At 53.5% G+C, this 27,905-nt stretch overlaps 2 protein-coding genes across 5 annotated transcripts in view; one reads left to right on the top strand and one right to left on the bottom strand.

The window, feature by feature from the left end:
* SCN8A (sodium voltage-gated channel alpha subunit 8) overlaps window positions 1-19,384 on the top strand; it is a 119,548-nt gene extending 100,164 nt beyond the window's left edge. For all 4 annotated transcript variants that reach the window (XM_038752266.1, XM_038752267.1, XM_038752264.1 and 1 more), the window contains 6 exons: window positions 7,456-7,740; window positions 9,603-9,656; window positions 10,160-10,297; window positions 13,710-13,814; window positions 15,697-15,967; window positions 18,215-19,384. In XM_038752266.1, the coding sequence (XP_038608194.1) occupies window positions 7,456-7,740; window positions 9,603-9,656; window positions 10,160-10,297; window positions 13,710-13,814; window positions 15,697-15,967; window positions 18,215-19,371 (2,010 nt within the window). In that variant the 3' untranslated portion in view covers window positions 19,372-19,384. The remainder of the gene's footprint in view (window positions 1-7,455; window positions 7,741-9,602; window positions 9,657-10,159; window positions 10,298-13,709; window positions 13,815-15,696; window positions 15,968-18,214) is intronic.
* Window positions 19,385-24,921: 5,537 nt separating this feature from the next.
* Window positions 24,922-25,687, bottom strand: TMDD1 (transmembrane and death domain 1). The gene has a single exon (XM_038753278.1). The coding sequence runs from the start codon at window positions 25,666-25,668 to the stop codon at window positions 24,934-24,936; it is 735 nt and encodes a 244-aa protein (XP_038609206.1). The 5' UTR covers window positions 25,669-25,687; the 3' UTR covers window positions 24,922-24,933.
* Between the last annotated feature and the right edge of the window lie 2,218 nt (window positions 25,688-27,905).

The raw sequence follows: 27,905 nt of genomic DNA, 5'->3' as shown, positions 1-27,905 counted from the left end.
CAAAATAAAATAAATGGAATAGATATGTACAAGTAAAATAAATAAATAAATAGAGTAATAAATATGTACAAACATATATACATATATACAGGTGCTGTGGGGAAGGGAAGGAGGTAAGATAGGGGGATGGAGGGGGACGAGGGGGCTTGCTATGAGCGCTGAGAGCATTGAGCGCTTGCTATGTGCGGAGCACTGTTCTAAGCCCTTGGGTGAGGACAGTACAAATAAACTGAGCAGGCCAGAACCAGCCCTGTTGCCCATCCACAGATGGAAATTTGGGGATGTTGAACATGAGGAAGAGAGGGAAGAGCCCCTCATTTCCCCCTTCCTCCCAGATGCCCCCTCAAAACTCCAGGGTGCAGATGCAGTGGAAAGAGAAGAGCTTTTATTTAAAAAAAAAATGGTATTTGTTAAGTGCTTACTCTGTACCAGGCACTGTACTAAGCATTGGAGTAGATACAAGCTAATCAGGTTGTCCCTATCCCACACGGGGCTCTCAGTCTTCATCTCCAACCAAGGATTTCCCCTTGGAGGGAGATTTAAGTGTCTGTCTGAACGGCCACAGCCGGGCCTTAGAAAAAGAAATATCCCGAAGGCCCTGGTATTGGAGAAATTATTTTATGGAGGCGGGAGTGGGGGTGAACTGTGCCAAACCCTGCCAACCCCAGGTTGTTGGAGCCCACACAACTGAGGGCAAGATGGGAGGGGGCATCGCTTCCAGAGGCCGCTATCCGGACTGCCCCGATCTCCAGCATTGGCAGCTCATTCATTCATTCGATCGTATTTATTGAGCGCTTACTGTGTGCAGAGCACTGTACTAAGCGCTTGGGAAGTCCAAACTGGCAGCATATAGAGATGGTCCCTACCCGACAGTGGGCTCACAGTCTAGAAGGGGGAGACAGAGAACAAAACAAAACATATTGACAAAATAAAATAAGTAGAATAAATATGTACCAATTAAATAAATAAATAGAGTAATAAATGCGTATATGCAGGGCAGTGTGGGGAAGCCCCCTGCCCAGGTTGTTAGCCCCCAGGTTGGGCCCGCCTGATACCTAGGGATACGAGTTTACGGGCAAGGGCGTTGGCCTTGGGGGGTTCTGGGATTTGACCGGGGCATCTCCAGAGGATGCTGAAGTTTAAATTAATCCATCAAGCAAGCAGGAGCAATTAGTGTGGAACAGACAAGCATTGTGGCCTAAGCATGCCTTAGTGGAAAGAGCCAGGGCCTGGGTTCAAATCCTGGCTTCGCCGCTTGTTGCTGTGTGACCTTGGGCCAGTCAAGTCACTTCTCTGGGCCTCAGTTCCCTCATCTGTAAAATGGGGAAAGTGGCACCTGTTCTCTCTCCTCCTCAGACTGTGAGCTCCATGTGGGACCTGTTAATCTTGGATCCACCCCACAGTGAAGCACAGTGCTTGACCCATAGTAAGAGCTTAATAAATACCCCAATTATTATTATTAACTAAGTACATGGGAGAGGACAATCGTTAGGCCCAATCCCTGCCCACAAGGAGCTTACAGTTTAGCCGGGGAGACAGTGGTAATTTACAGATAGGCTTACCACGAGGTGATTTTTTTTTTTTACCCTCTCTCCCGACCTTGGAAGGCAAAGCTCAGAGAGACCCCAGAATTCCTTAAGTAAGAATCCCATGCCAGGGACCCTCAAGGAAGCTCTGGTCCCAACGGCAACTGGGCTATTCCAAAGTGAAACTCAGAGCCCACCCTCCGGTAACCCCAAACTGTGAAACTTGATTTGAGTCTCCTCTCTCTTCCTCTATCTATCATCTATCTATCTATCTATCTATCTATCTATCTATCATCTATCTATCTCTATCATCATCTATCTATCTCTCTAGAACCAAAGAAGGGAAATTTGGAAAAAAAAACAACCAAACCCAAAACCCCTGCCATCTGCAAAGGAAACCTTGAGCCTATTTCTTTGCTTTCCTGTCTGTCACAGCACTGGGCTTTTTGAAAGTCTCCCCGTGCTGCTGAGGAGTCTGACGAAACTGCTCTGACGGCTGCATGCCCGTTAGTCAATTGTCGACGCGCGCCCAACTGCACGCTAAAGCCATATTCCCTCCACCCCAGGCTCAGAAAACTGCTTGATTCAGAAGATTCCCGAACCCATGGTGGGGGTGGTGGGGAAGTGTGGAAGCGGGGACGCCCCCATCCCCGCAAAGGCCCGGGCCCTGCCTGCCGGGACCCTCAATTCTAAGGGGAATTCTCTTCCACGTTTAATTTAGTGACTCCCCCAGGGATCGGTTCAATTTCATTCAGGACGCGAAGGAGCCGTTTGGAGACGGCGATCACCGTCGCGCCATGTTCCCAGAGGCGGGAACCCTTGAATCAATCGATTGGTGGTATTTATTGGGCGCTTACTGTGTGCGGAGCGCTGTACCAAGGACTTGGGAATGCACAATATAACAGGATTAACAGACCCATTCATTATCCGCAACGAGCTGACGGTTTAGAGGCACTGGGGATTGGATAGGAGGCTGTGAGGAGGAGGAGACAAATTGGAGTTTAATTTAGGGTCTGTTTTCTCCCTCTGGCCCAACTTGGTGAATGTAGAGATATTTTTGAATCCTACTCGCCTTCGACTGTAAAAGTACTGTTAAAGAGAAGCAGTGTGGCTTAGGGGAAAGAGCACAGGCTTGGGGGTCGGAGGACAAGGGTTCTAATTCCACCTCCGCCACTTGTCTGCTGTGTGACCCTGGGCAAGGCACAACTTCTCTGTGCCTCAGTTATCTCACTTGTAAAATGGGGATTGAGACTGTGAGCCGCACGTGGGACAACCTGATTACGTCATAACGACCCCAGTGCTTCGACCAGTGGCTCAGTGGGAAGAGCCCAGGCTTGGGAGTCGGAGGTCATGGGTTCTAATCCCGGCTCCGTCACTTGTCAGCTGGGTGACCTTGGGCAAGTCACTTCCGTGTACCTCAGTTCCCTCATCTATAAAATGGGGATAAAGACTGAGCCCCACGTGGAACAACCTTGATTACCTTGTATCCCCCACCCCAGCGCTTAGAACAGTGCTTGGCACGTAGTAAGCGCTTAACGAATACCAACATTATTATTGGCACATAGCGCTTAACAAATACCATAATTATTATTTTTGTAGGCTGGGAGTATCCAATGAGAAAAGACACCTTTCTTTGCCCTCAAGGAGTTTCACTTTGGGGAGTGGCACTCAGAATTAAAGGACACGTCCTTGGGAAGTGCAGCCAGGCAGGCAATCGTATTTATTGAGCGCTTATTGTGTACTGTTCTGAGCACTTGGGAGAGCAGAATGCAACAATAAACAGACGCATCCCCTGCTCACATGAGCTTACGGTCTAGAGGGGCCTCAACAATCAGTCAATTGTATTTATTGGGCACTTCCTATGTGCAGAGCTCTTTGCTAAGCACTTAGGAGAGTACAGTACAACAACAGACACAATTCCCTGGCCACAACAAGCTTACAGTCTAGAGGGAGGTGGTCACTTCATTTCTCCGTGCCTCCGTTCCCTCATCGGCAAACCAGGGATTCGATTCCTGTTCTCCCTCCCCCATAGACGGTGAGCCCCGTGCGGGATGCGGACTGTCCGATTGGATTGTATCTGCCCCGGTGCTTGGCACATTGTAAGGGCTTAACAAATTCCACACCTTAATATTATTATTATCGTCATTATGATGGTAATGAGGGTTTAAACAAGTTGCCAAGATCACCTCCCATCTAGATGTGGAATTGGAGTAAGCCCTGGGTTGAAAAACAAGTCTTCTCTCCTCTTGTAGGATGTTGTCAAGATTCTCAACATTCAGGAGTATTTGCTGAACGGCTACTGTGTGCCGAGCGTGACTGAAAAGCTTGGGAGAGGACAATGAGAGAGAATAGGAGTTATGTATTGAATGCCCATTTCATGCATTCATTCATTCAATCATATTGAGCGCTTACTGTGTGCAGAGCACTGTACTAAGCGCTTGGGAAGTACAAAAATAATAAAGGGGTACGTTCCATGCCCTCAAGGAGCCTACACTCTTAACAGGGAAGAATAATTCTAATTCAGTCATTCAACCGTATTTATTGAGCGCACATTTATGGCATGGATTAAGCGCTTACTAGGCGCTAATCGTTGAGGCAGATACAAAGTTATGAGAGTGGCCACAGCCCCTGTTTGGCACGGGGCTCAGTTAATGAATGCATCGAGCACTGTTTTAAGCGCCAGGGTGGATACAAATAAATCAGGTCAGATCCCTTCCCTGTCCCACATGGGGCTTACAGTCTAAGTGGGAGAAAGATCGAGTATTGATTGAATCCCCACTTCACAGATGAAGAAACCGATGCCCAGAGAAGTCAAGTGACTTGCAGGCAAGTGGCGAAGCCAGGATTAGAACCCCGGTTCTCTGATTCCCAGGCCCAGTCTCATCTGTCCGTTCACCCCCATTTTACCAATGAAGAAACTGAGGCACAAAGAGGTTCAGTGTCTTTGGGGAAGGGGGGCACCCAGTAGGCTGTACTGCTTTCAAGCGCTTTCTAATCTAGAGGGGTTTCCTAAATGCTTGGGAGAGCCATTTCCTCTCTCCCCCACGGACATTTAAGCTTCCCAAAAATCGTCTGTTGACCTGAACCAAAACGAGAGAAATAATAATAATAATGATGGCATTTGTTAAGCGCTTACTATGTGCAAAGCACTGTTCTAGGCGCTGGGGGGGATACAAGCCAGAGCCGAATCAACTCTATGTCCTGACTCTGAGGCCTACCGAAAGTAATTATTTTAAGGTGACGTGGCGGCTTTTTACCCACTTGGCGGGTTTTCCAGCCCCCGTTCCAATTTCCTTCCCCGCTCCCGCCCCGGATTCACCACCCCTGACCAGGAAGCCTCAAGGGGGAAACAGTTAAGCAGTGACCTTCTATGCTTCCCGCGGGCCTCGTTTGGATCACCGTCTTTCAATCGGTGCTATTTATTGAGCGCTTACTGTGTGCAGAACACTACTAGGCGCCTGGGAGAGGACAGTACAATAGAGTAGGGAGACACATTCCCTGCCCACGAGCTGACAGGCTAGAGGGGGAAATGGACATCAGTCAAGCAGCGTTTTCTTCTGAGCGCCGAACAGGGTGGTGAGTACTGTACTAAGCGCTAGGGAGAGGACAACTCAGTGTCTGTAGACACATTCCCTGCCCACAACGAGCTTACAGTCTAGAAAGGGAAACAGGCATCAATCAATCAATGGGATTTATTGAGCGCTTATTGTGTACATAGGGCCTTACTAAGTGCCTGGGAGAGGACAACCCAGTGTCCATAGACACATTCCCTTGCTCTGCACATAGTAAGCGCTCAATAAATACGATTGATGATGATGATGATTCCCTGCCCACAACGAGCTTACAGTCTAGAAAGGGAAACAGGCATCAATCAATCAATGGGATTTATTGAGCGCTTATTGTGTACATAGGGCCTTACTAAGCGCCTGGGAGAGGACAACCCAGTGTCCATAGACACATTCCCTTGCTCTGCACATAGTAAGCGCTCAATAAATACGATTGATGATGATGATGATTCCCTGCCCACAACGAGCTTACAGTCTAGAAAGGGAAACAGGCATCAGTCAATCAATGGGATTTATTGAGTGCTTATTGTGTACATAGGGCCTTACTAAGCGCCTGGGAGAGGACAACTCAGTGTCCATAGACACATTCCCTTGCTCTGCACATAGTAAGCGCTCAATAAATACGATTGATGATGATGATGATTCCCTGCCCACAACGAGCTTACAGTCTAGAAAGGGAAACAGGTATCAGTCAATCAATGGGATTTATTGAGCACTTATTGTGTACATAGGGCCTTACTAAGCGCCTGGGAGAGGACAACTCAGTGTCCATAGACACATTCCCTTGCTCTGCACATAGTAAGCGCTCAATAAATACGATTGATGATGATGATGATTCCCTGCCCACAACGAGCTTACAGTCTAGAAAGGGAAACAGGCATCAATCAATCAATGGGATTTATTGAGCGCTTATTGTGTACATAGGGCCTTACTAAGTGCCTGGAAGAGGACAACTCAGTGTCTGTGGACACATTCCCTGCCCACAACGGGCTTACAGTCTAGAAAGGGAAACAGGTATCAATCAATCAATGGGATTTATTGAGTGCTTATTGTGTACATAGGGCCTTACTAAGCGCCTGGGAGAGGACGATACAACAGAGTGCGTAGAAATGTTCCCTGCTTATAGTACACTTCCTCTTTGTTCGGGTGGGGAGATACCCCAACTAGAACCACTTGGCTTACTGCTCACCTCAGAGAAACGCAAAGTGCCTTTTAAAAATCCGGGATACCCTCCCTCCTCCCCGCTTCCAAACCTGGCGAGATGGGAAGAGAAAGCTTTTTATTCTCCCCATTTTACAGCTGACACAAACCCCCATTGCTCCCCGGAGCCCAGAGACGTTAAGCAACTAGCTCAAAGTCACCCCAGCAGGTTAGCGATGGGGCCAAAACCAGGCCTCTCGTCCCTCGGGCCGGGTGATCTGTCGTGTCTCTGTCGCCCTCAGAGTGAGGGCTTGCCTTGAAAGTGCCTTAAATTCTTCCGGCGAAAGGTTAAAATGTCCCCCGACGGCCCAAACCAGGCTGGGCACGGAAAACGAACAGCTGCCTCCCGATTCCAGCCACTACGTTGAACTTTCTGGTTCTTTCTCTTTCTTCTTTAAGAATTATTTAAAGATGAAAACTGCCAGAGAGGTCTTCCCCAAGGGCTTTGGCCCATTCCCAGAGCAGAACCAGGCACCTCGCCGGTTTGGGGGCCGTGGAGGGGAAGCATTAGGCGTTTGGGGGGCAACAGGGTGAGTGGGAGAGACAGACAGGAGAATGACCCCACACCTCCACAAGAAGAGAGGAGAGGCCTGTCTAGCCCAACTTCGCTTTATACTCGGTAGAGGGAATATCGCTTTGGAACTTAAGCCTGCGAACTATGCATGTGCCACCTCCTGCCTGAACCGGAACCGGCGGGGGGCCCCCAGTGTGGTCCCCAAAAGACTCGGGGTCCTGTCGGCCACCCGTCCCCGAGGGCGGTGCTCCGGCTCCGGTCCAGCAGCCGGGCCCGGTTCTGCAGTGGGGATGTCTGTGGAGAGGTGGGCCCCTCGCGGGTTAGGGCTCGAGGACGAATCCGGGATGGCCCGTCGGGCCCCGCTCTCCCACCCCCTTCCCAAGGCAGGGTGGGAGGGGGATGACCGTCCTGCCGTTTTCCATCCGGATCCAGAAGCGCGGGAGGGGGAAGCGGGAATCTCCTTGAACCAAAGTGGCGGGAAAAAGTAGCCAAATGGCGCCCCAGAACTGAGCTCTGGTCCAAACCACCGGAGGTCACAACAATGTCATCCCCTCCCAACCCACCCTGGAAAACGGGGAGCGCTCCCCCCAACCCAGCCCCGTCCTGAGAACTCTCGCCTTCCTCCCCCATCGTCCTCCCCCCCCGGCAGGTGGTGGTGAACGCCCTGGTTGGGGCCATCCCCTCCATCATGAACGTGCTCCTGGTCTGCCTGATCTTCTGGCTCATTTTCAGCATCATGGGGGTGAACCTGTTCGCGGGCAAATACCACTACTGCTTCAACGAGACGTCGGAGGAGCGCTTCGAGATCGAGGTCGTCAACAACAAGTCCGACTGCGAGAGTCTCATGTCCGAGAACTCGAGCGAGATCCGCTGGAAGAACGTGAAGATCAACTTCGACAACGTCGGGGCCGGCTACCTGGCTCTCCTGCAAGTCGTAAGTTCGCCGGGTCTCGGCCCCCGGGGCGGTGGGGGGAGTCCCGCTTGAGATTCGGCCTCTTCCCTCCCGGTCAGTCGATCGACGGTATTTATTGAGCGCCGGCTGGGTGCGGAGCCCTTGAAAAATGCAGTCAAGTGTGCCTCAATGGAAAGAGCCCGGGCATTGGAGTCAATCAATCAGTCAATCAATCGTATTTATTGAGCGCTTACTGTGCGCAGGGCACTGTACTAAGCACTTGGGAAGTCCAAGTTGGCAACATAGAGAGACGGTCCCTACCCAACAGCGGGCTCGCAGTCTAGAAGGGGGAGACAGACAACAAAACCAAACATATTAACAAAATAAAATAAATAGAATAAATATGTATAAGTAAATAAATAGAGTAATAAATATGTATAAACATATATACATATATGCAGGTGCTGTGGGGAGGGGAAGGAGGTGAGGCGGAGGAGGAGGAGGGGAAGAGGAAGGAGGGGGCTCAGTGTGGGAAGGCCTCCTGGAGGAGGTGAGCTCTCAGTAGGGCCTTGAAGGCCTGATGATCTTTGATCTACCCCGGTGCTTAGTACAGTGCTTAGCACATAGTAAGGACTTTAAAAATAACATTATTGTCATTGTTACTATTAGTAATGATTACTATTAGTAATGATAATAATAATATTAACAAAATGCTGTCAAGGGTTAAAGGGGGCATCTCCTTGTAAGGCTGTTTCTTCTCCTCCAGATTTCTCAATCAATCAGTCAGTCATATTTATTAATAATAATAATAATAATGGCATTTGTTAAGCACTTAATATGTGCAAACCACTGTTCTAAGCGCTGGGGAGTGTAGATACAAGGTGATCAGGTTGTCTGTCCCATGTGTATTTATTGAGTACTTACTCTGTGCAGAGCACTGTAATAATAATAATAATACTGGCATTTATTAAGCTCTTACTATGTGCAAAGCACCGTTCTAAGTGCTGGGGAGGTTACAAGGTGATCAGGTCGTCCCACGGGGGCGGCTCACGGTCTTAATCCCCATTTTACAGATGAGGTAACTGAGACCCAGAAAAGTGAAGTGACTTGCCCTAAGTCACACAGCTGACAGCTGGCCTAGCCGGGATTTGAACCCATGACCTCTGACTCCAAAGCCCAGGCTCTTTCCACTGAGGCCTGCTGCTTCTTTCACTCTTCATGCTTCTTTTAGACTGTGAGCCCACTGTTGGGTAGGGACTGTCTCTATATGTTGCCAATTTGTACTTCCCAAGCGCTTCGTACAGTGCTCTGCACATAGTAAGCGCTCAATAAATACGATTGATTGATGATTCATTCAGTCATTAGTGTGCAGAGCACTGTACTAAGCGCTTGGAAAGTACAAGTTCATTCATTCAATCGTATTTATTGAGCGCTTACTGTGTGCAGAGCATTGGACTAAGCGCTTGGGAAGTCCAAGTCGGCAACACATAGAGACGGTCCCTACCCAACAGCGGGCTCATAGTCTAGAAGGGGGAGACAGACGACAAAGCAAAACATATTAATGTTTGGACACATTTATTACTCTATTTTATTTGTTCATATTTATTCTATTGATTTTATTTTGTTAATATGTGTTGTTTTGTTGTCCGTCTCCCCCTTCTAGACTGTGAGCCCACTGTTGGGTAGGGACCGTCTCTAGATGTTGCCAACTTGGACTTCCCAAGCGCTTAGTCCAGTGCTCTGCACACAGTAAGCGCTCAATAAATACGATCGATTGATTGATTCCTCTCTCCCAGGGGTGGGAATGGGTGGGGTGGGGAGGACCAGGCAGGATTATTCACAGCTAGGACGGGGTCCCCAGCCCCCCGCCCCCCTCCCGTGCGACCAAGTCCTTCGTTTGGCAGGCGACCTTCAAAGGCTGGATGGACATCATGTACGCGGCGGTCGACTCCCGAAAGGTAAAGTCCGCACCGCCGCCGGGGCCCGAGGTGGACGACCACCGGCCTTGCCGTGCCAGCGGGGCCCGGTCGATCGATCGGTCGGAGGCATTTGCCGAGGCCCAGTGCGCGCCGGGGAGAGGCAGCTGAGTTGGATCCCGTCTTTTCCACCCTCAGGAAAACGGGATTCTGCCGTCCCGGGGGAAACCGGGAGAGACCAGGCCTGTGGTTGGGGCTGGGGGCCGGGCCCTGGCGTGCTGGGCATTTGGTGCCACCCCAGCCGTGCCAGGGCCCGGAGGGGCAGATGGGTGCGGAGGAGGGCACGCAGGGGAGGTGGAAGGTGATGGCCAAATCCGGCCCTCAGCATTCCCGCTCTTGGCCCCAGATCTCCCATCTCCCCATTCCATGGCTAGCGTGGGCAGCGCGGTGGGACGGGCCCCTTGCCCCTCTCCTCGGGACCCCGTAGGTTAGGGGGCGAGGGGTCTATCGGGACACCTCTCAGACCTCCCCCCGTCTCCCGACAGGCCGACCAGCAGCCCAAGTACGAAGACAACATCTACATGTACATCTACTTTGTCATCTTCATCATCTTCGGCTCCTTCTTCACCCTGAATCTCTTCATCGGCGTCATCATCGACAACTTCAACCAGCAGAAGAAAAAGATAGGTTTCCCGGCCGCCCCTCGGGTGGCGGGGAAGAGGGGGCGAACCACGAAGCGGGGGGGAGTTGGGGCGGCCACACAGAGCCGTCCTGCCTCAGCCTTGGCCGTGGGACCCAATCGGCCAGTTGACGGAAGATATTTATCGAGCGCTTACTGCACGCAGAGCGCTTACTCTGTATCTGCTAATAATAATGATGACATTTGTTAAGCGCTTACTATGTGCAAAGCACTGTTCTAAGCGCTGGGGAGGTTACAAGGTGATCAGTTTGTCCCACGGGGGGCTCTTAGTCAATCCCCCTTTTACAGATGAGGTAACTGAGACTCAGAGAAGTTAAGTGACTTGCCCAAGGTCACACAGCAGACATGTGGCAGAGCCGGGATTCGAACCCATGACCTCTGACTCCAGAGCCCGGGCTCTTTCCACTGAGCCACGCTGCTTCTCACGCTGTTAAGCACTTACTATGTGCCAGACACTGTTTTAAACGCTGGGACCGTTATGAGGTTATCAGGTTGGACGCAGTCCGCGTCCCACGTGGGGCTGTATATATATTTGTACATATTTATTACTCTATTTATTTATTTTACGGGTACATATCTATTCTATTTATTTTAGTTTGTTAGTATGTTTGGTTTTGTTCTCTGTCTACTCCTTATAACACTTTCAGCATGGCTCAGTGGAAAGAGCCCGGGCTTTGGAGTCAGAGGTCATGGGTTTGAATCCCGGCTCCGCCACATGTCTGCTGTGTGACCTTGGGCAAGTCACTTCACTTCTCTGAGCCTCAGTTACCTCATCTGTAAAATGGGGATCAAGACTGTGAGCCCCCCCATGGGACAACCTGATCACTTTGTATCCCCCCCAGCGCTTAGAACAGTGCTTTGCACATAGTAAGCACTTAACAAATGCCAACATTATTATTATTATTATTACTATCTGCCAGACACTGTTTTAAGCGCTGGGACCGATATGAGGTTATCAGGTTGGACGCAGTCCGCGTCCCACGTGGGGCTGTATATATGTTTGTACATATTTATTACTCTATTTATTTATTTATTTTACTGGTGCATATCTATTCTATTTATTTTATTTTGTTAGTATGTTTGGTTTTGTTCTCTGTCTCCCCCTTATAACACTTTCAGCATGGCTCAGTGGAAAGAGCCTGGGCTTTGGAGTCAGAGGTCATGGGCTCGAATCCTGACTCTGCCCCATGTCTGCTGTGTGGCCTTGGGCAAGTCACGTAACTTCTCTGAGCCTCAGTTACCTCAGCTGTAAAATGGGGATTAAGACTGTGAGCCCCATATGGGACAACCTGATCACCTTGTATGGCCCCCAGTGCTTAGAACAGTGCTTTGCACATAGCACTTAACAAATGCCATCATCGTTATTATTATTATCAGCGCTTAGAACAGTGCTTCACACATAGTAAGCGCTTAATAAATGCCATTATTATTATTATTATTATTATTTTAGACTGTGAGCCCACTGTTGGGTAGGGACTGCCTCTATATGTTGCCAACTTGGACTTCCCAAGCGCTTAGTACAGTGCTCTGCACACAGTAAGCGCTCAATAAATACGATTGATTGATTGATGGATTGATTAATCCCCATTTTACAGATCAGGGAACTGAGGCACCGAGAAGTAAAGTGACTTGCCCAAGGTCACACAGCAGACAAGTGGTGGGGCTGGGATTAGAACCCGTGACCTTCTAACTCCCAGGCCTATGCTCTATCCACTCTGCCTTCTTCCCAGAATGGACCCAGAAGCCCATAATAATAGCAATAATTGTGGTATTTGTTAAGCACTTACTACTTGCCGGGCACTGTAATAATAATAATGGCATTTATTAAGCACTTACTTTGTGCAAAGCACTGCTCTAAGCGCTGGGGAGGTTACAAGGTGATCAGGTTGTCCCACGGGGGGCTCACAGCCTTCATCCGATTTTTACAGATGAGGTAACTGAGGCACAGAGAAGTTAAGTGCCTCAAAGTCACACAGCTGACAATTGGGGGAACCTGGATTTGAACCCATGACCTCTGACTCCAAAGCCCGGGCTCTTTCCACTGAGCCACGCTGCTTCTCAAAATATAATGGTATTTGTTAAGCGCTTACTGTGTGCCAAGCACTGTTCTAAGCGCTGGGGTAGATACAAGGTAATCAGGTTGTCCCACGTGGGGCTCGCAGTCTTCGTCCCCATTTTCCAGATGAGGGAACTGAGGCCCAGAGAAGTGAAGTGACTTGCCCAAAGTCACACAGCTGACAAGTGGTAGAGCCGGGCTTCGAACCCACCACCTCTGACTCCCAAGCCCGGGCTCTTTCCACTAAGCCACGAAACGCTGGGTTGATTCAAAGCAAATTCATTCATTCAGTCATATTTATTGAGTGCTTACTGTATGCAGAGCACTGTACTAAGCGCTTGACACAGTCCCTGTCCTACATGGGGCTCACAGTCCTAATCCCCATTTTCAGATGAGGGAACTGAGGCACGGAGAAGTGAAGTGACTTACCCAGGGTCACACAGCACACAAGCCCTCCCTTCAAAGCCCTACTGAGAGCTCACCTCCTCCAGGAGGCCTTCCCACACTGAACCCCTTTTATTTTGTTAATATGTTTTGTTTTGTTCTCTGTCTCCCCCTTCTAGACTGTGAGCCCACCGTTGGGTAGGGACCGTCTCTATATGTTACCAACTTGTACTTCCCAAGCGCTTAGTACAGTGCTCTGCACACAGTAAGCGCTCAATAAATACGATTGATTGATTGATTCCTCTCCCCCTCCTCCCCCTCCCCATCTCCCCGCCTTACCTCCTTCCCCTCCCCACAGCACCTGGATAGATGTATATATGTTTGCACGGATTTATTACTCTATTTATTTTATTTGGACATATTTATTCTATTTATTTGATTTTGTTGCTATGTTTTGTTTTGTCCTCTGTATCCCCCTTATAGACTGTGAGCCCGCTGTTGGGTAGGGACCGTCTCTAGATGTTGCCCACTTGGACTTCCCAAGCGCTTAGTCCAGTGCTCTGCACACAGTAAGCGCTCAATAAATACAATGGAATGAATGAATGAATGGATGGATGAACAAGTGGCAGAGCCCATTCTGATCCCGGCTCCCGCAATTCCCGCTCTTCCTCCATCCGGCCAGCCAGGCTGGCAGAGAGGGCATTCAGGGAGTCATTCATTCATTCATTCAATCGTATTTATTGAGCGCTCACTGTGTGCAGAGCACTGGACTAAGCGCTTGGGAAGTCCAAGTTGGCAACATCTCGAGATGGTCCCTACCCAACAGTGGGCTCACAGTCTAGAAGGGGGAGACGGGAAGCCCGCGGCTTTTCCGGGAGGTGGACCCCAGCGTCGGATGGGCCGGGTGGCGGGGAAGGGCCGGTGGTAATCTCCTTTGTTCCCGGTCCCCCTGTACTTCGGAGGGCAGGACATCTTCATGACGGAGGAACAGAAGAAGTACTACAACGCCATGAAGAAGCTCGGTTCCAAGAAGCCTCAGAAACCCATCCCGCGGCCCCTGGTGAGAGCCCGGAGCACCGGGGAAGGAGGGAGGGGGGAGCTTAAGCGCTTAGCACAGTGCTCTGCACACAGTAAGCGCTCAATAAATACGATTGAATGAATGAGGGGATGGGGGGCTGGACCATTCATTCATTCATTCATTCAATTGTATTTATTGAGCGCTTACTGAGTGCAGAGCACTGGACTAAGCGCTTGGGAAGTCCAAGTTGGCAACAGAATAAAATAAATAGAATAAATATGTACAAATAAAATAGAGTAATTCATTCATTCAGTCATATTTATTGAGCGCTTACTGTGTGCAGAGCACTGGACTAAGCGCTTGGGAAGTCCAAGTTGGCAACATATAGAGATGGTCCCTACCTAACAGTGGGTTCATGGTCTAGAAGGGGGAGACAGAACAAAACAAAACATATTAACAAAATAGAATAAATATGTACATATAAAATAAATAGAGTAATTCATTCTTTCAGTCGTATTTATTGAGCGCTTACTGTGTGCAGAGCACTGTACTAAGCGCTTGGGAAGTCCAAGTTGGCAACATATAGAGATGGTCCCTGCCCAACAGTGGGCTCACAGCCTAGAAGGGGGAGATGGACAACAAAACAAAACATATTAACACAATAAAATAAATAGAATAAATATGTACAAATAAAATAAATAAATAAATAGAGTAATAAATACGTACAAACATATATACATATATACAGGTGCCGTGGGGAGGGGAAGGAGGTAAGGAGTCAGAGGACTTGAGTTCTAATCCTGGCTCCATCATAAAATACCATTAGAAAAAAAATCCATCGGACACGGTCCCCGCCCGCCGCTTTGGGGTTCACAACCTAAGAGCTGGGGGAAGGTGGCTCCCGTTGCCATTTAATTTAGGAGGAAACTGAGGGCCCCAAGAGGCCAAGTGACTTGCCCAGGGTCATTCATTCATTCAATCGTATTTATTGAGAGCTTACTGTGTGCAGAGCACTGTACTAAACGCTTGGGAAGTCCAAGTTGGCAACATATAGAGACGGTCCCTGCCCAACAGTGGGCTCATAGCCTAGAAGGGGGAGACAGAGAACAAAACAAAACATATTAACAAAATAAAATAAATAGAATAAATATGTACAAATAAAATAAATAAATAAATAGAGTAATTCATTCATTCAATCGTATTTATTGAGCACTTACTGTGTGCAGAGCACTGTACTAAGCGCTTGGGAAGCCCAAGTTGGCAACATCTAGAGACGGTCCCTACCCAACAGCGGGCTCAGAGCCTAGAAGGGGGAGATGGACAACAAAACAAAACATATTAACAAAATAAAATAAATAGAATACATATGTACATATAAAATAAATAAATAAATAGAGTAATTCATTCATTCAGTCGTATTTATTGAGCGCTTATGTGTGCAGAGCACTGTACTAAGCACTTGGGAAGTCCAAGTTGTTAACATATAGAGACGGTCCCTGCCCAACAGTGGGCTTACAGCCTAGAAGGGGGAGACAGAGAACAAAACATATTAACAAAATAAAATAAATAGAATAAATATGTACAAATAAAATAAATAAATAAATAGAGTAATAAATACGTACAAACATATATACATATATACAGGTGCCGTGGGGAGGGGAAGGAGGTAAGGAGTCAGAGGACTTGAGTTCTAATCCCGGCTCCATCATAAAATACCATTAGAAAAAAAATCCATCAGACACGGTCCCAGCCCGCCACCTAGGAGTTTACAGTCTAAGAGCTGGGGGGAGGTGGCTCCCGTCCCCATTTAATGGAGGAGGAAACTGAGGCCCCAAGAGGCCAAGTGACTTGCCCAAGGTCACCCAGCCGGCGCCTCCCAAGCACACACGCCCCTTCCCTTCTGTGTCTCCCCCGTCCTCAACAGAACAACATCCAGGGCGCCGTGTTCGACTTTGTGACCCAGCAAGCCTTCGACATCGTCATCATGATGCTCATCTGCCTGAACATGGTGACCATGATGGTGGAGACGGACACTCAGAGCAAGGAGACGGAGACCATCCTCTACTGGATCAACCTGGTGTTCGTCATCTTCTTCACGTGCGAGTGCGTGCTCAAGATGTTCGCCCTGAGGCACTACTACTTCACCATCGGCTGGAACATCTTCGACTTCGTCGTGGTCATCCTGTCCATCGTCGGTGAGTCGGAGGGCTGGGGGCCAGGGGTTTTGGGGGGCAGCCGGCTCCGGGAATCGGACACGGGGTGGACTCGGTTCTGTCCAGGCGCCGGGGAGAGCCCCACCTTGCTCACCAGTCCTCCCATCAATCAATCAATCAATCAATCATATTTATTGAGCGCTTACTGTGTGCAGAGCACTGGACTAAGCTCTTGGGAAGTCCACGTTGGCAACGTATAGAGACGGTCCCTACCCAACAGTGGGCTCACAGTCTAGAAGGGGGAGACAGAGAACAAAACCAAACATATTAACAAAATAAAATAAATAGAATAGATATGTACAAGTAAAATAAATAAATAAATAGAGTAATAAATCTGTACAAACATATATACAGGTGCTGTGGGGAAGGGAAGGAAGTAAGACAGGGGCGGATGGGGGACTCCCATCCCCGGAATGGAACCGCGGGAGGCTGCAGCGACGATGGAGAATTTGTTCGGGGAGGGGATGGTCCCCCCCAGCCCCCGCACGCACTCCCCCACGCCCCGAGTCCATCGTACAATCAGTCGTATTTATTGAGCGCTTACTGTGTGCAGAGCACTGTGAACGAATATTTACTATTCTATTTATTTTATTTTGTTAATATGTTATATGTGCGATGCCCCGTACTAAGCACTTGGGAGAAGACGACACATTAGACTTCGTAGATACGCTTCCCTCCCCTCGAGGAGCTTACAGTCCAGAGCCCATCTGCGTGCATTCCTTCCCCCCTGACAGTGGACCACAAGTTGAGTACGTCCATGTCGGCGGCGAGGTGCCGCTATTAGAAAATCAAAGAGTGGCCCTGGAGTGGGTTGAGGGGGGAGAGTCAGAAGGTTACCCTTTTCCCTCTGCCTTCCAGCGATCGGTCCAGACTAGTGGAAAGAGCCCGGGTTTTGAGTCAGAGGTCGTGGGTTCAAATCCTGGCTCCGCCACTTGTCAGCTGGGTGACTTTGGGCAAGTCACTCAACTCCCCTGGGCCTCAGTGCCCTCATCTGTAAAATGAGGATTAAGACTGTGAGCCCCCCGTGGGACAACCTGATTACCTTGTAACCTCCCCAGCGCTTAGAACGGTGCTTGGCACATAGTAAGCGCTTAATAAATGCCATCATTATTATTATTAGTGCTTTAAACTGTGCCTTTCATTCATTCATTCATTCAATCGTATTAAGCGCTTACTGTGCGCAGAGCACTGTACTAAGCACTTGGGAAATCCAAGTTGGCAACATCTAGAGATGGTCCCTACCCAACAGTGGGCTCACAGTCTAGAAGGGGGAGACAGAGAACAAAACAAAACATATTCACAAAATAAAATAAATAGAATAAATATGTACAAATAAAAGAAATAGAGTAATAAATCCGTACAAACATATATCCATATATACAGGTGCTGTGGGGAGGGGAAGGAGGTAAGGCGGGGGGGATGGGGAGGGGGGACCCCCACGTGGGACAGACCCTCCAACCCCAGAAATCCTACGCGCCTCATCTCATCCGCTTCTCTAATTCTCCCACTCACCCCTTCAGAGTCTCACCCGCTTCCCCGTCAGCTTCAGTACCTCCCGCGGCCTCAGTCTCCCTGATCCCACCTCTGCCTGTAAATTCATTATGGGAACGTGTCCGTTGACTGTCCAGTTGTACTCTCCCAAGCGCTCAGTCCAGTAAGCGCTCAATAAATACGACTGAGTGAACGAGTGAACGATGGGGACACCTTCTCCACAACCGTCTCATCGTAGACTGGGAGATGGCCGCCTCAGCTTCCTCGTCCCTAGGCTGGACGGCCCCACCTCCCCTGGCCTTTTCTTTCGCTCATTCGATCGCATCTATTGAGCGCTTACTGCGTGTAGAGCACTGTACTAAGTGCTTGGGAGAGTCCAACAATAAACAGCCACGTTCCACCTAGGACTCATCCCCCAGTCCTCCCTTGGCTCTCGCCCGAGCCCTCTCCGTGAACCCTCTCCTCCGGGGCCGGGGGAACCGGGGTCCGGGCCCGAAATCGGGGGGTCCGGGCTGGCCCCCGAGGAAGGACGACCCGAGCCCGACTCTGCCGATCTCGTGGCCCCAACGTCCCGGAGACCCGGGCGAGTCTGGGGGAGGGGGACGGGCCCGCCGGCAAGAATCAGGTGGCTCCCGGCCCTCAGGCGGGCGAGCGGCGGCGCGAAGGGGCACGCGCTCTTCCGGCTTGTCCGTAACGCGCTCCCTCGTCCCCTTCCGCCTCCGCCCCCGCCGCCCCTAGGCATGTTCCTGGCCGACATCATCGAGAAATACTTCGTGTCCCCGACCCTGTTCCGGGTGATCCGCCTGGCCCGGATCGGGCGCATCCTGCGGCTGATCAAGGGCGCCAAGGGGATCCGGACGCTGCTGTTCGCCCTGATGATGTCGCTGCCGGCCCTGTTCAACATCGGCCTGCTGCTCTTCCTGGTCATGTTCATCTTCTCCATCTTCGGCATGTCCAACTTCGCCTACGTGAAGCACGAGGCCGGCATCGACGACATGTTCAACTTCGAGACCTTCGGCAACAGCATGATCTGCCTGTTCCAGATCACCACGTCGGCCGGCTGGGACGGGCTCCTCCTGCCCATCCTGAACCGGCCCCCGGACTGCGACCTGGAGCGGGAGCACCCCGGGAGCGGCTTCAAGGGGGACTGCGGGAACCCTTCCGTGGGCATCTTCTTCTTCGTCAGCTACATCATCATCTCCTTCCTCATCGTGGTCAACATGTACATCGCCATCATCCTGGAGAACTTCAGCGTGGCCACGGAGGAGAGCGCCGACCCGCTGAGCGAGGACGACTTCGAGACCTTCTACGAGATCTGGGAGAAGTTCGACCCGGACGCCACCCAGTTCATCGAGTTCTGCAAGCTGGCCGACTTCGCCGACGCCCTGGAGCACCCGCTCCGCGTGCCCAAGCCCAACACCATCGAGCTGATCGCCATGGACCTGCCCATGGTCAGCGGCGACCGGATCCACTGCCTGGACATCCTCTTCGCCTTCACCAAGCGGGTCCTGGGCGACAGCGGCGAGCTGGACGTGCTGCGGCAGCAGATGGAGGAGCGCTTTGTGGCCTCCAACCCGTCCAAGGTCTCCTACGAGCCCATCACCACTACCCTGCGGCGCAAGCAGGAAGACCTCTCGGCCGTGGTGCTCCAGCGGGCCTACCGGGGCCACCTGGCCCGCCGGGGCTTCGTCTGCCGCCGGCCGCCCGCCGACCGGCTGGACCACGGCGGCGCCCACCCGCCCCGGCGGGAGAAGAAGGAGGGCACCCCCTCCACCGCCTCCCTCCCCTCCTACGACAGCGTCACCAAGCCCGACAAGGACAGGCACGCCCGGGCCGAGGAGGGCCACCGGGAGCGAGCCAAGAGGCCCAGAGACGTCAGGGAATCCAAGTGTTGAGCCGGGGGGCTGGCGGGGGGAGGTTGGGAATCGGGGAGGGGGACACGCACACACGCATACACACGAACACGCACTCTCTCTCTCTCTCACACACACGCAAACACGCCTGCCGGAGACTCTCTCCGAGCACGCTCCCGCCCGGGTCTCCGCTTGGCCCGCGGAAGGTTGCCGACGGACTTCCCGGAGAGCGGCGGGGCCGAACGAGGCAGCGCCAGATCCAGACGGTGGTCCGCTTTCTCCGCGTGCACGACCGACCGGTGGGGTGGGGAGGGGGACGGGGCGACGCTCCGGACCCACCCGGCCTCATTCCGCGGATTCTTTTCCAAGGCCCGGGCGGGCGGCTCACCGACTGCATGCCCCGCACATCAGCCCGGACGATTTAGGATGGAAACCCAGTGGGACCGACGCTCCCCGCCCCTGCCCCCCCAAAATCGGACAGACCTCCGCCCCCCCTCAGCTACCACAGAGGGGCTTCGGGGACCTGCCTCCTTCCTCCTCACCGCATCTGGCAGGTTTCTTTTCCTCTTGGGCCCGGAGCCCCTGGAAGTGGAAGGAACTGGCCATTTCCAAGTGGGTTCTTGCGAACTCTTTTTTTTTGTTTTGTTTTCCATTCTTACATTAGTTAAGCAGCAAAAAAAAAAAAAAACCAAACAAACCAAGAGAAACGAGGAAAGAAAGAAAGAGAAAAATCCATTTAGCCCGTGCCACTGAAAGGTCAGTTTCTTCGGTTTGAGGGAAAAAAAAAAAAAGCAGCAGCGCCTTTTCTACCTGGGCTTAATAGGGTTTGGAGGTGGGGTGGGGGGTGGGCTGGGGCGGGGGGGAGGCGGGGAGGGGGGGAGACAAACTGCAAAATCAGGTTTCTTCAGGGTAAGGAGAACTTGCTCAGGCCAATTCCGAACATTGTGCTCGTTCAATGCATAGAAATACTTTGCATGATGGCATGCTGTGATCAGAAGTCATGCATGACAGTCATACACCCCAGGACACGTTAATCCGTCCACCGCCCCCAGCCCCCTCCGCGCGCCGAACCGGGAGAAAGAGCGTCGGGTCCCCCCACCTTCCCCCTTCCCTGCGAGGGCTGGACCTTCCCATCCCGACCAGGGAAGACCGAAAGGCGCCAACGATCCTCCCCTCATCGTCACCCCCCGGTCGCGGGTGCGCGTGTGTGTCTGTGTCTGTGTGTGCGCGTTTTGCGTGGGTGCGAATGCGCGCCGGCCCAGAGCTCCAAAGCCACTGGCTCACGGTCGAAGCGTCCCTTGTGAAAACCAAATCCCAGGGCCTAGAGAGAAGGGAAAAAGAAAAGCCCCCCGTCCCTACGCGGAGCCCGCAGCCTGGAGAGCGACCGCTGCCCTGAGAGGGGCGGGAGGATGGAGACTGGGGGGTCTCCCCCCGCAGTGCTTTCTTGTTGGGGTGCTGGGGGAGACGGGGTTCAGATGTCCCGACCCACGGCGGGGTGCGGGGTCTGCCTCCCGCTCTCGCTGGGGCGAGGGTGGAGTGGTTTGTCGCGGGTCGGTGGAGTCTGGGAGTTTCGGGGGTCGTCGATTGATCGACGGTTTCGGTTGACGCCCCGGGCGGGCAGGGTGCCGAACCGAGCGCTCGGAGGAATACGGTAGAGGGAGGAAATGCTCTCCCCAGGCCTCCTCCGGATCTTTCCAGGCTTAGGCCCGGACGGTGGGGCGGGAAGGGCTCGGCCGGGGTCTCCTCCGCCGACCGTCTGAAGGCCCAAACCGACCCAGTTTGGCCCCCCACCCGCCTCCAGAGCCCAAGGGGCGTGGGGGTCCGCACACCGACCGGCCCGTTTCGCTTAGTCCGAACCCTGGCTGGCTCCCCTCCCACCCCAAAGCCGCCCCCGCCGCGGGGCGAAGTCACGCGCTTGGGGGTGGGACGGGGGGACCCTTCCCGCGCCCCCCCGCCCAGGCTTATGTTGTCCACAGCACAGCACAAAACCAAACAGGAGGGTCGAGACGTGTGGTCGAACTTTTTAAGAGAACTATAAATACTGTAAGATATCCTTTTATTCTATCGGCATGCCTCTTTTTGTAAATACCAGAGGACTCACTAAATTAAATAGGAAATGGCTTCCGGCTCCCGCCGTCGTCCCGTGGCTGTTATCGTTCTTCACGCCTCCCCCTTCTCCCGCCGGGCCTCGACCCCGGCGGGACTGACCTCACCCCCTCCGCCCCCCCAAACCGGACAGGCTCAAAGACACGTCCTCTCCCCACGCTTTTTGATCGCCGAGGGTCTCGGGCCGAACCGCTTTCGTTCGGGCAATAAACGGAACCATTTCTATGCAAGATCCGGGTGGGCTTCTGACCGGTTCCCGGGTCTCGAAGCGGGAGGCGGCGTTCCGCCAGATCGTTTTAAGGACCGCTCCCCGAGGTCTGATGGAGGTTTCGTGTGGCTGTTGGGTTTTTTTTTGTTCCTTTCCTCCTTCCCCTCTTCCCTCCCCAAACCTCGCCAGGCTCCCTTCTGGCAGAGCCCCGGGCTTCACGCCCACCCCCTCACGGGCTGCAGCCCCCCGCTGCCGCCCAGCTCTTAGGTAGCACGTGATGCCATCACCAGCACTGGCTCCCCCTCCGCCGTTCCCAGGCGACCCCCGACATTTTTCTATCCCCGCGCCCGGACGGGAGAGCGGCTGAGCTAGGCCCAAACCCCGACGTAGCCAATCCGAAAAAATGCCCGCAGCAGCTCCGCCACACACAAACACACACGCGTATATATATATATAGATATATATATATAAATATATATAGATATATAAATATAATATAAATATTTATTTTTTTGTAGCCAGGTCCTTGGTGCGGTATTTATACTCCGGAATCCACCATTTAAGAGGACGCACACGCCCACGCACGCACTCCAAATTGAAGCCGGACCGTCCCCCGCCCCCTGGCCCCCCTCCCCGCCCCCCGTTCCGGGCCCAATGTTGGGGGGAGACGAGGGCTGAGCCCTCGCTGCTGCCCACCCGGCTCAGGGGACGGGGAGAGGGTGTCTGACCGAGAGCCGGTGACCTCCGACTCGCCCGGTGGAGACTTCGGTTCGGGCCCCGGGCCCTCTTTCCTCTCCCCACTGAGCACTGTAGACCGGTCTGAGCGAGAGCAGAGGGCCCTCGTTAGCGAACATGTGGAGGTCGACGCTACTCAATCCCGAAACCCACCCCTCTCCTTCCCCCCTGCTCCCCCCAAGTCCCAAAGCCTTCCACCTGCCTATGTGCCCGTCGGAAACCGAATAAACGTTACCCTTTTTACCGCCCAAGGACGGCTGTCTTGGTGTCGGATTTGTCGCTCGGTCCGAATCCCGCTTCTTGGGTTTCAGCGCCGGGGAGGGGAGAGAGGGGGGGGCTTCAGGCTCCGGTCGGGGAAAAGACAAAACAGGGGGGTCTCCAGGCCGGCTGGGGAGGAGAGCAGGGTGATCCTCTGCGGGACAACTAGATCCCTGGGGGTGTCGGGTTGGCGGGCCCAGCGCTTCCCTCCCGCTCAACCCATGCATGATGGTGTTTGGGAGCTTGTGAAGAGCCGGCCCGGCCCCCAGCCAAAATCCCAGTCCTCTGGGCAGCCTCCCCGTCTCCCTCTCCTGCATCAAGCTCCATGGGATATCCCGTGCCTCCCTTCCCCATCCCAAGGCATCCCTTCGTCTTCTCCCCGGCCCAATGGCTCTCCCTCAGGGAGGCTCCGGAAGGCCTGCCCTCCTCTGCTCAGCTCAGGAAGCCGCCGTCCTAGAGGGTCGTGGGGTCGGGAAAACCCGGGCCCACGGCGGAACCCACGCAAAAAAAAAAAAGACCCACAGAAAGGCTCGTCCCGTCTTCGTTCCTCTCTCCCCTTCCCGGGGCAGGGAAGGCCCCGGCCCAGGCCAGGGGAAGGGAGTGATGGGGAAGGGGAGAGAGGGAGCGACGTGGAGGTGGTCTCGGTGCCTGGATCGTGTGGAGGGAGAGCTGCGACCCCCACCCCGGCTCTGGCCCCCGACCCGCGGACCTTCTTCCGTCCACTCGCCGGGGTGTATTTGGGGGCTGGTCCTGGGGAGGGGGACCCAAAGGAGTCGGCGAGCGTGCGAGGGTGATGGGGCGTCAGTGGGAAAGGGCAGTGTGGCTCGGTGGCCCCAGCCAGAGGGGGCGGCCCAGCCCATCCCCCTCCACCTCGCCCCCCCACTCGGCCGCAGGCACGCTCTGTGACCTTGGGCAAGCCGCTTAACCTCTCTGTGCCTCAGTTTCCCCATCTGTAAAAAGGGGAGAATACCGCTGACCTACCTCACAGGGCTGTTGTGAGGGTGTAACCCATTCCATGTTGGGGGGGGGGTGTATGTGTGTATGTGTGCGCACGCGCGCGTGTGTATGCGTGTTCGGCGCTCTGGACTCGTGGGGCCGAGTTACTAAGGAAGAGCGAAGTGTAATTCTCCAGTGGAAGAGGTTGAAATGCTGCTATTTAACGAGAGCCATGTTACAAAGTGCACTGCTCCAACCCCTTCCCCCTCGCGCCCCCCACCCCGGCTTCTCATCATCGGGCCATCGAGTCGAGAAAATGTCTTTCTTTTCACTCGCTTCCAGAACTTGCGATATCCAGACTAGGTAGAGAAGAGAGATTTACTGATGGGTTGATGGTTTGATTTTTTTTTCTCCCCAAGCCTCCATTTTCTCTCCCCCCACCCTAATCCCCGTCCCCTGGATTTGTTCCCTGTTTCGTTGGGGCGGAGAAAGGCAGAGTTGCTTGAGAAAACTGAGACTGTATCCGTGGGTTGGAAGTTTATAGCCTGAAGTTTCGATTTTCCTTTGTACTGTACATCTTTTTACTTTAGAATTTGCAATAAAGGGAAACGTCGATCTTGTTTTAAACTCTCCTCTTGGAGCGACCTGCCTTCTGTCATCGCTGTGCGGGCTGGGTCCCTCCATCTCCCCTCGCCCAGACCCGTCTGTCCCTCCCGCCTCTGGGGCCCCAGGATCCAGGCCTTGGCACAAAGAGGATTCTGGAAGTTCGGTCCGTCCGGGACTCGGTGACCCCGGCCCGGCAGGGAGTGCCAACCCTCAGAAGGTGACCGGTGGTGGGGGAAGACCCCTGGATCAGCTCGCCTCCCCCCGTCCCCCTGCCCAGACCCCCGTCGCAATCCGGACTTGCCCCCAAAGCAGGTTTCTGAGGAGGTGCTGTTAAACTCGGGTTTTGGTGAACCGTCCAGCCATTTCCCCGGTGAGATCGTTTCGCTCTGGGGGGGCCACGCGATGCAGGTGAAGGGGACCCCGGTTTGGGCCCGGGGTCAAAGCAGGGTGGTGAGGATGAGTGTGGACGGGACTCTGGGCAGACTGGGGGAAAGGCATGTCCAATTGCGCTCTGAAGGCCAGCTTTTCCGGCCTTCCCCCTCCCCAACGAGGGGAAACTGAGCAGAAGGAGAAGAGGGCAGGGCCACGGCGCCGGCTGTGGGGAGGGGGGGATGCTGTGGTCAGCCTCTCCGGACGCCCCTGGACCCCTCTGCCCCTTGGGGATCGCGTTTTCCGGCCACCCACCCTCCTGGGGGTGCAAAGAGGCGCTAAAACCGTCGCCGCGGTTGGGAAAGGCAGGCAGGCACTTAGGCTATTTATTGGCCAGTCGCGGCGGGGAACCCGAGGAGCGGCGTCTCGGGGGCCCCCGGATCCTCCTGTTCCGGGGCCGGGCCGGGGCTGTCTCCGCCGGTGACCCAGAGCGTGAGCAGGATGAGCAGCGCCCCGGCCCCCAGGGCCCCCACCAAGCCGGAGAAGAGGCCGAGGGCCAGGGGCGCCACCCAGCCCAGGGGGCTGCGCTCGTAGGGCCCCAGGGGCAGCCGCTCCACAACCAGCTCCAGCTCGTCCCACGCCAGGGCCCGGGGCTGGCGGGGCGCGGGCCGGCCGGGAGGGGCCCGCGAGGGCGTTGGGGTGGAGGCCTTGAGGTAGCGCTTCCCGTAGCGCCGCAGCTCCAGCGCCGCGGCCTGGTTGAGGGTCTTGCCCAGCTCCCGGGCCACGTCGGGGCGGCCGCTGCGCCGCAAGGCCCGGGCCACGCGGTCCCACGTCAGGCCGGGGCCCTCGGCGTCCAGCCAGCCGGCCAGGGACTCCCGGCAGCCGGGCCGGGCCGGCTCCTCCCCGGAGGCCGCGGCCTCCCTCCGGCCTCTGAGGCCCGGCGGCTCCTGCGGCTCGGGCTGCGGCTCGGGCCGGGCCAGGTAGGCGCGGAAGGCCTCGCACTCCTCCGGGGTCAGAAGCACCGCCAAGCGGGACGTCATGTGGGGGCCCAGGGTGTCCCCGGCCCCGGCGCCGGCGCCCAGGGCAAACAGCACCGCCAGCCCCAGGCCCAGCGCCGACATGATCCGCTGGGGGCCCTCTCCGGGACCCTCGGAACCCCGAGGAGGTGACGCACAATAGAAGGGGAGGGGGCCGGAAGCGCTCAATAAATACCACCGACGATGATGATGACGACGACCGTGGCTTAGTGGCCAAAGCCCTCGGGAGTCAGAGGTCATTCATTCATTTTCATTCATCCAATCGTATTTATTGAGCGCTTACTGTGTGCAGAGCACTTGGGAAGTCCAAGTCGGCAACATCTAGAGACGGTCCCTACCCAACAGCGGGCTCACGGTCTAGAAAGGGCGGACGAGAACAAAACATATTAACAAAATAAAATAAATAGAATAAATATGTACAAATAAAATAGAGTAATAAATATGTACAAACATTTATACATATATACAGGTGCTGTGTATGTACAGTGGAAAGAGCCCGGGCTTTGGAGTCAGAGGGCATGGGTTCGAATCCTGGCTCCACCGCATGTCTGCTGTGTGACCTTGGGCCAGTCACTTCACTTCTCGGAGCCTCAGTTACCTCATCTGTAAAATGGGGATGAAGACTGTGAGCCCCACATGGGACAACCTGGTCACCTTGTATCCCCCCCCAGCGCTTAGAACAGTGCTTGGCACATGGTAAGCGCTTAACAAATGACATCATTGTTGTTATTGTTATTGTGTTCGAATCCTGGCTCCGCCGCCTAGCAGCTGTGTGACTTTGGGCAAGTCACTTCCCTTCTCTGGGCCTCAGTTCCCTCTTCTGGAAAAAGGGGATTAAGAATGTGAGCCCCACGTGGGACAACCTGATCACCTTGTATCTCCCCCAGTGCTTAGAATAGTGCTTGACACATAGTAAGCGCTTAACAAATACCATCATTATTATTACGATGATGACGGCGCCTCCTCTCCGCCCTCCCCCACTCCGCCTCCTCCCTCCCCAGCCCTTCTCACCTCTATCTATTCTATTTATTTTATTTTGTTAGTATGTTTGGGTTTGTTCTCTTGTCTCCCCCTTTTAGACTGTGAGCCCACTGTTGGGTAGGGACTGTCTCTATATGTTGCCAACTTGTACTTCCCAAGCGCTTAGTATAGTGCTCTGCACACAGTAAGCACTCAATAAATATGATTGATTGATTGATTGATTCCCTTTCTCCCCTCACAGGCCCAGACCACCTCCATCCTGCCAGACCTTTTCCTGCTGGGTATTTTTTGGTATCGTTTTTTTCTCTTAGTGGCATCCATTAAGCGCTTATTGTGGGACTAGTGCTGTTCAGATTGGGCCATGGGGCTCACAGTAGGAGGGAATAGGATTCAAACCCCATTTTCCAGTTGAGGAAACCGAGGCCCGGAGAAGTGAAGTGACTTACCCAAGGTCACACAGCAAGCGACTGGCAGAGCCGGAGTTAGAACCCAGATCCTCCGATTCCCAGGCCCCGGGCTCTTTCCACTAGGCCGTGCCAACTGGCTCAAGGCTCCAGACGGGGGGTCTGCTCCCGCGTCACTGTCCTTACCTCCTTCCCTTCCCCACAGCACCTGTATATATGTATATATGTTTGTACGGATTTATTACTCTATTTATTTTACTTGTACATATCTATTCTATTTATTTTATTTTGTTAATATGTTTTGTTTTGTTCTCTGTCTCCCCCATCTAGACTGTGAGCCCACTGTTGGGTGGGGATGTCTCTAGGTGTTGCCAACTTGGACTTCCCAAGTGCTTAGTACAGTGCTCTGCAATCAATCAATCAATCATATTTATTGAGCGCTTACTTTGTGCACTTTGTGATTGATTGATTACCATCTCTGGCGGCTGCCAACTTCCTCCTCCAGTCTGAGAGGGGCCCCGGGCCCCCTCGCCTCTCCTTCTCGGCATGGCTCAATGGAAAGAGCGTGAGCTTCGGAGTCACATCTCGGCTCCGCCAACTGTCAGCTGGGTGACTCTGGGCAAGTCACGTCACTTCTCCGGGCCTCAGTTCCCTCGTCTGTCAAATGGGGATGAAGACTGGGAGCCCCCCGTGGGACAACCTGATCACCTTGTAACCTCCCCGGTGCTTAGAACAGTGCTTTGCACAGAGTAAGCGCTTCATAAATGCCATCATCATCGTCCTACTCCCCAACCCCGCCGCTTGAGCCCTCCTCCCCGTCCTTCCCGCTCTCCCACTCCCCAGCCGTGGCTCAGGACTCCCTCCTGTCTAACCCCCTGTTCTCTCCTCTTCCCTTCCTCCTCCACTACAGCTCAAGATGCCCCCCCAGAACCCCAG

This window comes from Tachyglossus aculeatus, chromosome 10 (assembly GCF_015852505.1).
Source record: "Tachyglossus aculeatus isolate mTacAcu1 chromosome 10, mTacAcu1.pri, whole genome shotgun sequence".
NCBI classification, from domain to species: Eukaryota; Metazoa; Chordata; class Mammalia; order Monotremata; family Tachyglossidae; genus Tachyglossus; species Tachyglossus aculeatus.
This window is presented reverse-complemented; position numbering and strand designations above follow the sequence as displayed.